We start from the raw sequence: 12,735 nt of genomic DNA on the forward strand, positions 1-12,735 counted from the left end.
ACAAAATATTCTACGAATATCCTGTATGTGTTGAGAAACAGACTGAATCTTCTTTCCAGTTCTGCAGGCGCGATGTCATGAGTTGATGTCATGAAATTCCATATAACATCTTGCTTGTACCTATTTTGTTCTTTTTATATTTGCAAGATTTACAATGCATTATGTTTTGCTTCTTATTATGTTTTAGCTAAACATGGATTTCAATCAGCCAATAAAAGCACTAACAGAACTAGTTTCGGGACTTGGAATTAAATTTCACGAAAGCAAATTGATTGGCATAAATTCTAGCAATAATTTTTTGGATGCGGCTTCTTATTTTCTTTCTTGTAAGAGGGAACAAAGTAACTTTTATTTTCTTGGTATTCCGATAGGTTTCAATCCAAAGAAGGAAGTTACTTAGAATCCTCTTGTGATAAAGATGAAGAATCGCTTGGAAGGATGGACAAACCGCTTCTTGAACTTGAGAGGTAGAATTACTCTTTTAAAATCCGTGCTTAGTTTTTAACCATTTTTACAATGTCTTTTTTCAAGGTGCCAAGAGTAGTGGTGAAAAAAATTACTAGCATCCAAAATAAATTCCTTTGGGGGGGAGTGGAGGAAAAGAGAAGAATTCATTGGATAAAGTGGGAGGATGTTAATTTACCTTTTGAGAAAGGGGGGTTAGGAGTGAAAATATTGCTTTATTTACTTTGGATCTTCTTAATAAGTGGAGATGGAGAATTCTTGAAGGGCAAAAGTCTTTGTGGTATAATATTTTGAAGTCCCGTTATGGAGACTTAACTTTGCATATTTTTGGGGACGGAAAAGATATTATAGCTCATTCTTCTTGCTCCTTTTGGTGGAAGGATATGATTAAGATTGATTCTTCTTCTTTATATGATCCCATTGTTTTCAATAGTAGGTTCTCCGTTCACAATGAATTTTTTACTCCGTTTTGGGAATCTACTTGGTTGGATGGAATTTCTTTGAAGAGGAATTTCCGAAATTACTTGAAGTATCTAGTTTGAAGAGAGTCTCGGTGGCGGCAGTGGGAGGATGGATGGAGGGAAGGTGGCATTGGGGTGATTTGGGCGTGAAAGTGGACATGTTGGGGGAGGCCGCAGGCGCTAACAAACTTGAAGAGTTGATGGGCCGGTTGGAGGATTTTGACGGGTGGAAGGGTGGTAGGGATTCGGTGATTTGGCGTGGTAATTCGGGCTTGGATTTTTTGGTAGCGTCGTGTTATGAGTTTTATGACCGGCTTCGGATTCCTTATGGTCCTCCTAATAAATGTGATAGAGCTTTTGGGTTACTTTGGCTTACGGAAGTTCCATTCAAAATCAAGGCTTTCGGTTGGAGACTTTTTCGCAATAGACTTTTCACAAAAGATCTTTTGTTGTTTAGAGGTATTCCTTTATATTTTGATTGTTTGAATTGTATTTTGTGTGGGAATTGTGAAGAAAGTATGAAGCATTTATTTTTTAGTTGTGAGGTGGTTAAGAGGGTTTAGAGAGAGATAGCATTGTGGGTTGGTAAAGGGGAAAGTAGTGAGGAAGAGTGCATGGCTAACTTTTTGGAATGACACCATTTTTTCAAAGAAATAAGGGTGAAGGAGAGGAAGTTAGGGGTTGTTTGGCTTGCTACTTAATGGACCCTTTGGTTGCTTAGAAATTGGGTGTGTTTTCGGAAGGATAAGTGGAGTGTGAATGATATTATTTGGAATGTTAAGATGCTTGTTTGGAAGTGGACTTTTTATGGGAAAATTAATCATTCCAACTTCTCTTTTTACGAGTTCTCTAAGGAACCTTTTTATTTCCTCTCGTAAAGATATTTGGTTTGTAATTTTCTTTTTTGGCGGGTTATCCCGTTTCCTCTTGTAAGCAGGTTGGAGAACCCTTTGTTCTCCCTATAATATATCTTGCTTATTAAAAAGAATAATAATAAACTTTTTTATTTTGATTTTAAAATATTATAACATAAATATTTAGTATTAATTATAATATAATATAAATTATATAACTTTTTAAAATAATATATCTTAAAATTGATTTTTTAAATTTTGATTATCTAAAAAAATCATAAAAAAAGATGAAGACAATTAAAACATATAATATAAAAATTAATTTAAAAAATATGAAAAAGTGGGATATATATATATATATATATATATATATATATATATATATATATATATATATATATATATATATATATATATATATATATATATATATATATATTATTAAAATAATTATAATTCATTTGAGAATGCTTTTACAAGTTGCCAAGGAAACCCGTTAAAAATCTCTCTATCGAGTGATGAAAATTTCAGCGTATCGTCGTTCTATGGCGCTTTATGCAGTAGGTACATTCCTTTTGGCCCACCGAACCAGTATGACATTGCTTTTTCTTTGATTTGGAAGGTTCAATTTCCCTTAAAGGTTATATTTTTTGGGTGGAGATGTCTTATGGATAGGATTCCATCTAAATAGAAGTTGTTGCATAGGGGCATTTTAAATTCTGTCAGTAACTCCGCTTGTGTTTTTTGCAATGGTGTGTTGGAATCTTCTAGTCACTTGCTTCTGAATTGTCGGGTGGTAGATTTGGTGTCGAAGGATATGGAGTTCAATTCAGTGAATAACATTAGAGAAAGTTTTTTGGTTTGGAGATCTCTTTGCATTCAAAAGAACATCAAAAGATGTAGGGTGTGGAGTGTGTGGCTAGCTATTATTTGGAGTTTGTGGCTTTGTAGGAATGACATTATTTTCAAGAATAACGTTTGGAACGTCTCGAATGTGGTGTAGAGCTGTAAAGCTTTGGTTTGGAGATGGTCTTTCATAGGGAAAATTATACAATCCAACTGTAACTTTTATAAGTTTAGCAAAAACCTTTTGCTATACCTAAGATAGGTGTATTTGGTTGCGTAATTTTCTTTTCGTTCTGTGTTGCTTTTTATCTGTATTGTTCTTGGAGTTTTGGCTCTCATCAATAGAATTTTGCTTTAAAAAAATCTTTCTCTTTCTTATCTACAAAAACGGCTTTTAGATGTTGCATAACATTTTCAATATATATATATATATGCTACTGCAACAGAATATAAAAATCGTTGTCTATTATACCCTACGAGGATGGGTTTTTTATCTCAAAAAATTCAGACGTTACCGTAGAGCCAAAATGTTGTAGGGCGTCATCACTTCTTCAATCAATTCACCATCTTCTCTTATGGCTGGATAAAAAATTCTCTAATAATCATTCAATATAACTAATTGAATTTTGGATCTGGTTGATCTCCTCACTTCTTGAGGTTGTGCAGGCTCAGTTGTTATTTCTTAGCCATAATCATAAAAGGTATTTCTAATGTATTTGTAAATTTATTGGCTAGTTGCAATTACCGATATATATATATATATATATATATATATATATATATATATATATATATATTTGTGCAGCTCTACTTTCTATCTCGTTTATTCTTTATGACACTGAAGTGTGAATGCACGTAATAACAAATTGGGATACAACCAAAGCAGTTAACAACTGAAATAAAGAAATTCAGGAGTGCTGTCGGAGACGCTTTGCATGTCCGACTACAACAATCAATAGCCACAGTGCTGAGTACGCATAAAGAAATTAAGGGGTGCTTTCGAAGACGATTAACACGTTGGACTACAACAATCAATACCCTACAATGCAAAACACGCTTAAAGATTTCAAGGGAGCTGTCAGAGATGCTTTGTACGTCCGACTACAACAACTGAGTCCTCTATGGGTGCTGTTGGAAACGCTTTGCATGTCCAATACATCAATCAATTCCCCCTAGTCAAAGATTACACGTATTTCTGCGTAGCGGGCGGGCCCCCCTTCGGTTCTTGCCAATTCAAGGGACATGAGTGGTGGAGCCCAGAGACGTCCACCTAAATTTGAGCTTTACCTCGGGGGCATGGATGGGGATCCTTTATCCTTGGTTGAGGAATGATTCACTATGACGCAGAGCGTGGTTCAATCCTATAAATATGATTCAAAGCATAGCCGCGTCTAGCCGCTTCCATATGAAATTATAATAGGTGCAATTCAAAGAATAATCGCACATATTTAGTCTTATGCCTCACAATTACTAATTCAATTATGGCTGCAACTAGTTGGAATATTATCTTATCAGTAGAATACATACATCTTAACGTGACATACTCGTGATGATTAAATCAGCCAAATTTGGCCTCACAAAGAACTTAAGGTGATTCACATTTTAAGCAACTATTGTTTATCGTACTTTGTAACACACAAATATACGAATTACATGGATTAAAATTGATCCCTGATACTCGTTGGCTCCTAGTCATTTATAAATTATGGTAAAAAGGAGCACAATATGAAACCAAAAACACAAGCTAGCATGTAAAAGGTAATGATATAAATAAATGTTATTTACAAGCCTAGGCACAAAAGCCCTGAAAATTCTTACAAGAATAAAGAAAAATAAGAGAAAGGGGAAAAATATCCTTTAACGTTAGTGCCTGACTCCAATACATCTGTACCATATCAAACAATCTCTATAGGAACAACATAGAAGGAGCTAGTTGGTCGATAGTTACAAAAACTTTGAAATAAAATTCTCAAGTATGCTCCAATATAAGCTCCCAGACCCGGTACATGGATTTCATAGCCTTCTAAAGGAACTCATGAGATTTCCTCCGTGTATTAGCCATGTCCTCTTCGAGGCCTTTTAAAACTTTGGCCTAATCATCCTTCTTTTACTAAAGAGCTTTCCGATCCACTTTGAAGTCATGGAACTCCTTCGCTGCTTCTTTAGAAGCCTTCAACTCCACTATCTGAGCAACCAAAGCTGTTGGAGAACTGTACCACTTCACCTTTACCTTTAAAGAGTCAACAAGCTCTGCCTTTTTCCGTAGCTCAACCAATTCCTGCTCAGCCTTAGAATTCTCATGCTTAAGGATCTCACACTTTTTCTTTAACTTATCCCACTCCTTATCAATGCCACTAGAACCTAACATATCATCTTGGCCGATAACTACCATCAAAGTCGGAGATCCGACCCTAAACAAGGTGCGATAAGCATCTCCATAAAGACCCCATTTTGTCAGCTATAGAAAGGTTTCGGACGAGAGCTAGGTCCTCAATTTCCAAAAGAGAAAAAGATTCCTCGCGAATGCTAGGTAGCCAAGAAGAAAGAAGAGGGATCCAGAAGAAAGGAGTAAGAAACTTCGTCTAAGCATCCTCTGAAAAATGAGCTCGTTTAAAAGAATCCTTTTCAACAGGAGTGGACGAGACGTCACCCTGATTCCTCTTGATGGGAGAAGGAGATGATGAAAGCTCACAAATAGAGAGGTCAACCGCCACAATACATAGTTGTTCCAGCTCATGAGTTGTTTCTGTTATAGTAGTCGCAGGTGTTTCCAAGGAATAAGTGTCACCGCTCTAGCAAGGGTAGTCATAGCAGCATAAGTCTCCACCATTTGACCCGATGAGTCTGTCGTAAGACTTTAGTCCTTAGCAATTACGAGAAGCTTCTACAACCAATTCATGTTATCTACAAGATACAACTTAAACTTGTCAATAAAAGAGGTGCCCCAAGTCCCCATCTTCACCAAAGAGTTCTTGCCTCTCTACATGGTTGGGCGCACTAATAATCGTATAAGTATCAATTTGTTTCTTCTATCACTAAGAAGGATGCACTTCACGAGGACAAAATTCTTCTTCATAGGTTAGCCCTTGATACAAAGCACGTAGATCCTTCTTTATTTTTACCTCATAGGACAAAGGACATAGTTGGAACGCCTTCATGTAAGCCCAAGTTGTAGGACGAAGCTGCGAGGGGGAAACTCTCGGACGGTTCATCAAAGCCACCTCAAAATTATAAAAAGGAAAATGTACCCTCAACCTGGTAAAGAGGCATTCATATAGAGGAACTGGGCAACCCTCAAAATAGATGCATATCCTTTCTTCCGGATCTATTGAAAGAATTGACCAATCCATTAGGCTGTTGACCATAATATCAGCATTGGTTATAGACATACCAATGTTCAAAGTGGAAGGAGTCCATATCACTTCAACGTCCACCCAATGGTATTTATTAGAGTTATCTGGCTCAACTAACTAAATTCCATTTTGAACCAGCTCATAAGCTTTGAAATGATCATCGAGTATGATCCAAGAAACAACATTAGACTTTCCCCAGTACTCCAAATGACGTGTGATTTCAGCATTGCTAGGATCGCAACCATTCATACCCCAATATACACAGATAAAGTCACCAGTGTGTTCCCTCCTTCGCTGGGAAACTTCTATTTCTTCCTTATTCAAGACACGGGAGGCATCGATTTCTCAATAAGATCCTCTCCCTCGTCGGACTTCCTTGATAATAGAGCTTCTGAAGAATCACTAAAGAAGATCTTTCAGACAAAGAATCCTCATACACACCTTCCATTTAAGACTCATCAATTAGATAGTGATCTCCAATTTAAAATCCCCACTGATAGAAAAAAGGGGATGTGATTCATATTCCATTCCCCTTTTTTGAAGAAGAAGAAATGCTACCTTCTGAATCACACTCTATGTTAATTGGGTTATCACTCATTTTAACAAAGAGACAGTAAATGATAGAAGAAAAAAGCTTAAGTTGAAAAATGTTACCTTGAAGGGTAAGGTCATAGGAAATGAAACGAAGGAGAAGGATGAAGATTGAAGCTTTGAAGCTTTGAATACAAAATGGCAATTACTCTAGGAAAAACACTCTCAAAGAAGAGGGAAAGAGTCAAAGAAAATAAGGGAAATTCAATTGGATAAGTTGCAAAAATCCTCCTAAATTTCCTCTATCCTTATATAGGCGAAGACAATCGGACGGATCAGATTGAAAGTAAGAAACAAGTGTAAACCAACAGTCATATTTCACGTTGGAAACACAATTAAACTCAAGAGCACTCAAGTGCTCAGTAAGCAGTGTCACGCCACTCTTTTTTTTCAGGTCACACTTCAAGAAAAAGACGTTTCAATGATGGAATTGCGTTTAATGTTCATATCCCCCTCACTCTTTTAAAACCAAAGCAATGCATTGCCCAACTACGCATGGACATCAATAACGACTAGAAGAGTAAAAGGGACAGGCGGAGAAGACCTTCTTGAAGAAGAATTAACTTTTCTCTCTTGAAATTTCTTCATAAGATTCTCATGCAAAATCATTGTTGCAAATAACAATATTAGTATCTCAACAAATAAAGAACAAATAAGAGTAGCAACATATTAATTAAACCAACCAAATATAGAGAACGCTTCATCATTTGGGATAAATTAAAGAGCTATAGAATTGATGAAGTATAAAAGTAAGTATTTTTGTAACGTATTCACACAAACTAATGCAATAAAATAGTCGTTTAACAACTATAAAGTAGTAATGACAATGAAATTAATGGTGAAATAATTTGTAGTGATTAGATTTTATTAAACTTTTTTTCTAATGTAACATGATCTATTATATATATTCTAACTGAATCATGATCGATTGTTTAATTGATAATATCTCAATCAATTAACCAATATGATAACATTACATATCTACAATAACATAGGTGTTAAACATAAATTTATATAAAAAATTTAATTTTAGAAAGTGATAACCAAACATCTAAACCTAAAAAGAATAAACACTTACTATATATTCATAAACATATAGGTGATTTAAAGAAGCCCTAGATAGTACATTTTCCACATCTATGTACTACTATGTTCTAGTATAGTGACTCAACAACTAACTCTCTTTGCCAAAACACAGTCCCTTGCTTGAATAAACACCTTTCCAAAAATAAAACATTTAACCATATTTCACTACCACCGAAAAGGTTGTTACAATTTAATTTTTTTTACATTCAATTGAAAAAAATGCAGATTCTTCTAACTTATTATTTCTGCTTGATAAATAATATCTACATAAAATGCAACTTCATAAAATGTTTTCATAGAGGTAGTTGAGCAACCACCGTGAATTAAATTATACATTATTTTTCTTTTTTTTTCCAACCTATTTTCTCTCTATATATATATGAGTCTCAAACTTTCATAAGCATAACATATTGAATACATATATTTTCAGCTTGTGATTGATAAACAATGGCATTGGCTACCAATGGAAAGCTTGAGGTAGAAATTGAAGTAAAGTCTAGTGCAGATAAGTTCTGGAGTATTATTAAGGAGTCTGCAGCTATATTTCCTAAGGCTTTCCCGAATGATTACAAAAGCATTGAGATTCTAGAAGGTGATGGGAAGAGTGCTGGTTCTGTACGCCTAATAACTTTTGGTGAAGGTGTTTTTAAAATTTCTCCTAATAAAATATTTTATATAAATGATTAATAGGATATTTGTTGTTTGCATTTTGAACTATTTGTGGTAATTTTTAGGGTCACCACTTGTGAAGATAATCAAAGAGAAGATTGATGTTGTTGATGATTCCAAGAGGACACTAACCTATAGTGTTATTGATGGAGATCTTCTCAACTACTTCAAGAATTTTAAGGGAGACATTAGTGTAACTCCTAAAGGTGATGGAAGCTTGGTGAAATGGTCCACTGAGTATGAGAAAAATAGCCAAGAGGTTCCTGAACCTGAGATCATTAAAGAGTTTGCTCTTAAGACCTTTCTTAAGGTTGATGATTATATTCTAAATGCATAAAATGTTCTATTGGTTGGGTTTGAATTATAATATAATAAGATTATAAAAATGTATTTTATGATTTCCCATTTAGTATAAAAGGGAATGGTATGAGTTTATAGGACATGGTCCTATGTTTGGTTGTTTGCTTTCTTAATAATTATGTACTATTTGGTAGTTTTGGTAAATTTGAAAATAAAACTTTGTTGGTTGTGAGTGTGTTAATTGAATCATCTTGTTAAGTTAAAAAGTTTATTTTTATTTGTTTCTAAAAGAAATTGTAACCACTTGAGTCTAAGTTTCTAGTTGTATTCTTCTTCTCTTAAAGGAAAAAAAATTGTTTTAAAAGGCACTCTTATATCAAAGTTGGATAGAGGGTAAGCAACTTATATGTGAGATTAGAAATGTACTTTCATGTCTAAGGGGCTCAATCCCTATTTATAAAGCACCTAAGCTCCCATATGTTCCTAGAAGTTTTTTTTTTTTCATGTGACTATTGCGTCTAGGTCAAGGAAGATGCAAAATGGCGGTATATGTATTAGTGAATAAGGTGTTTGCGATGCAGCCTGTGTGATTATACAAAATATAATGATAAACTTGACAAATGATGTATTTAGATACACATGTTAACATAAATAGAATTACATAATTGTAAAATAAACAATTACTATATAAATTCAATTGTATTAAATAATAATAAAATACTTGTGACATGGAGAAAGAAAAAAATTTGACATTTGAAAATAAGAATTTTATTTTCAAATAAAGGTAATAATTTGATAGTGACCCGTAAGATAAAAAGTTAGTTGTTTGAATGACTATGTAGTATTATTCAATTTGATAAAATATATTTTTAATGATAGTAAATAAAAAATATGATATAAAATATTGAATTATTACATTTTAAAATAAAGTAAGAGAGAGAATAGGGAAAGGGTGAGGATATAATAAAGTAAGGGAGAGAATAGAGAAAAGTGAGAATGGATGGTAGAAGCTTTGGTTGTGCCAAGTGTCTAGTATTGATTTGAAAATAGAAAAGTGGTAGGGTGATTTTGTTAGTTACCATTTTGTCCAATTTGTAGTGCAAATTTTATTTTAGGAAAGGGCAATAATGAAAGTTTGATCAATTTTCTAGTAAATAATAGATAGTAGAATAGTAGAAGTAGATAGTAGATTCATTCAAACCGCAAGAGTAAAAAGTATGTGGTTTGATTTAGCTTAATAAGTTTTTATAAATAAAACCGAATTAAACCAAACCAAACAAATACGATTTAGGTTTGTTTGGTTTTTTACAAAATTTATTGAACCACACATACACATATAGAGAAAAACATAAATTTGTGTTTCATCATTCATATATTTCCAAATAACAACAACATCCACCATATTAATTTGGACAATATATAACTTCTCGTTTAAAATACACAATTTAGATTAGACAAAAGATGAATAAAAAAACATAAAACTATAACATAAAACAATATGAAAAGCGTTATGGTGAAATAGAAAAAAAAATAGAGGAGAGGAGAAATTTGAGAAGACGAAAAAGAGTGAATATAAGAGATGATATATTAGAGAGGAAGAGGTGGGATAATTTTTTTTAAAAAGAGAAAATGATAATATTGATAAGAAAAAATATAAGAGATGAGAGATTAGAGAAGAAGCATAAAAATGAGATTAAAGCATGGCAACCAGAGATTATGCACTCATGGCATATAGGGTCACTAAAGTTGCGCCTAGGATGAAAATATTTTGTTTTCAAGCTATTCCACTTGATGTGCCAGATAAGCATTCTCACTCTTTCATGAATCTGAATCCGCCAAATTTTCTTCCAATTTGTATCTTGGTGGATTTGACCATCTGTTGTAACTGTTTCGTAGGAAGTTTTGATAGAGAAGTCTCCATAAGCGCATCCTCCCCACATACTGTCATCTTCCCCCCATCAAGTCACAAGAAGGAATCTTAGAGGCAATTTTATTCACAATATCAGAGGGAAGGTGAGTCTCAAAAGCGTCCAGTCCCAATCTCCTCTATCATTAACTAGATCAACGACAGTGGAGTTGTCTATATCAAGGTTAGCATTACTATTTTGAAGGCAGTTTTTGAGTTTGAGTCTAGGTTCGACCCAGCAGTCCTTAAAAGCCTTGGTGTTCTTCCCGTTTCTAATCACTTTTATCTCATTCTGCTGAATCAGAGGTCTCAACTTGAAAAGATTCCTCCAAAGGTTGGAGTCGTAGCTTTCGGCTTCAAATATGTCAGTATAACTACTATTTTTGTTGTATTTTCATGTTATAACCTTACACCTCAAATCACTTCCCCTTTTCTTAAGATCCCAGGAAACATTTGTTCATCTCAACTATGTTTCTCATGCCAAGCCCCCCCCCCCCCTCATCTTTAGGTTTCATAATATTCCATCCCATAGTATGCATGTGTTTATTGTTTATCCCATCGCCCAAAATGAAGTTGCGCTGAATTTTATGAATCTCTTTCAGACAACTATTAGGAATAGCATTGCTCATCATAAAGTATGTTGGGATAGCTTCAAGAACATATTTAACCAGAGTGACTCTTCCTCCCATCGAAAGCTGCTTCTCCTTCAAGTGGGACAACTTGTTGTTAACTCTATCAATCATGTGCTGATAATCTTTGTGCTTTGGGATTCTACTAGTGAAGTTAACTCCCTAACATGCCAAGAGCATTGGTCTCTTTCATAGAGTATGTTGTGATAGCTTCCATGATAAATGTTCAGGTAGGCCAAGCTCGATGAAGGGTTTGTTGAGAAAATTTGAGCTTATTTTATCATAAGTTTTAGCTAAATCGACTTTCAACACGAAATTTCTAAGCTTGCCTCTTGTTCGGTGCATACTGTATGTTAGTTCTCTCTTAGAACTGGCTTAAATTTTTGTAAAACAGATAATAGTGTTAGATAAAGTAATATATATAAGAACAGGTACGGCAAGATGTTGTACCCCAAAATTTACCCGATCAAATCTACATCTATTAATTCATCAGGGGTATTAAATTAAGAGTCATGGGGTTTAACATTTCGATTGTTAAACCCACTCTCTTATAAAATATCCGGAATTAAAATGGGGTTAAAATTAGAAGGTACTTGAGTCCAGTCATTTGGTCCATCTATCTTAATTTTTTGGGGTTTTTTAGTCATTATAATTTATTTTATATTTACTCATTTTTTTCTTTCAACTTACCATTTACTTTTTATTATTATTAATAGAATTATTTTTGTAATTTTACTAACTATTATTATTCATTACTATTAGGATTGTTAATATTATTATTAGGAGTATTATTAGAATTAATATTAATATTATTATTTAGGGTTAATATTTATTGATTAGTATTATTAATAGAATTATCATTATTATTAGTTTCAATTATTGTTATTTATCATTATCATTCTTTATTTTGATTTCTCATGTTAAATTAAAATAGACTATATTATTATTTTATTTATTATCATTACTATTAATTAATTATTATTATTAAATATTATTAAAAATTATTGTTATGTCTTTTGAGTCAAAAGAAAAAAACAGGAAAATATAATTAAGAATCAAGACCAAAGTAGAAACGTGTTCCCTATTCACCATCTCCAAATCAAAAGATACTGCCAAAAATCAAATCTTCATCAAATTTCAAATCCGCTTATAAACCGTACATAATCATTATACACCAAATCTTACCAAAGGAAAATCATTGACAATTAAATATCAAACCCTAAGGTTTCACTATAAAAAGACAGTGCAAATGCATCAACAGGGGGCTGCAGACAAAAAGGACTCGTACCAATTCCAAAAAAAAAATTCAAAGAAAAAAGAGCCAATCGGTTTTGGGGAGGGAAGCTGGGTCACGAATTTTTGTTGATTCTAACATACTCCTGGAGTCTCTCTGAAGCAATACCAATTGTTACTAATGACCAAGGCATCCAGAATCATGGCATAAGGCTCACAGTTTTGTTGAAATTTTTTGTGTATCGATTGCCATAATTCTTGCATGATTGGAATAATTTGATTGCATATATTGGTTCACAGTGATGTTACGAAGATCTCGGTATAGATTAATTAAGGTTTGAG

At 33.5% G+C, this 12,735-nt stretch overlaps 1 protein-coding gene across 1 annotated transcript; it reads left to right on the forward strand.

The window, feature by feature from the left end:
• Positions 1–8,055: 8,055 nt before the first annotated feature.
• On the forward strand, positions 8,056–8,866 carry LOC131626072 (MLP-like protein 423). Its single transcript, XM_058896888.1, has 2 exons — positions 8,056–8,296; positions 8,391–8,866. Exons 1-2 carry the CDS (start codon positions 8,104–8,106, stop codon positions 8,660–8,662), a joined length of 465 nt encoding a protein of 154 aa, XP_058752871.1. The 5' UTR covers positions 8,056–8,103; the 3' UTR covers positions 8,663–8,866.
• The last annotated feature ends 3,869 nt before the right edge of the window (positions 8,867–12,735 follow it).

The sequence above is a fragment of the Vicia villosa genome, unplaced genomic scaffold (genome assembly GCF_029867415.1).
Source record: "Vicia villosa cultivar HV-30 ecotype Madison, WI unplaced genomic scaffold, Vvil1.0 ctg.000256F_1_1, whole genome shotgun sequence".
NCBI lineage: Eukaryota > Viridiplantae > Streptophyta > Magnoliopsida > Fabales > Fabaceae > Vicia > Vicia villosa.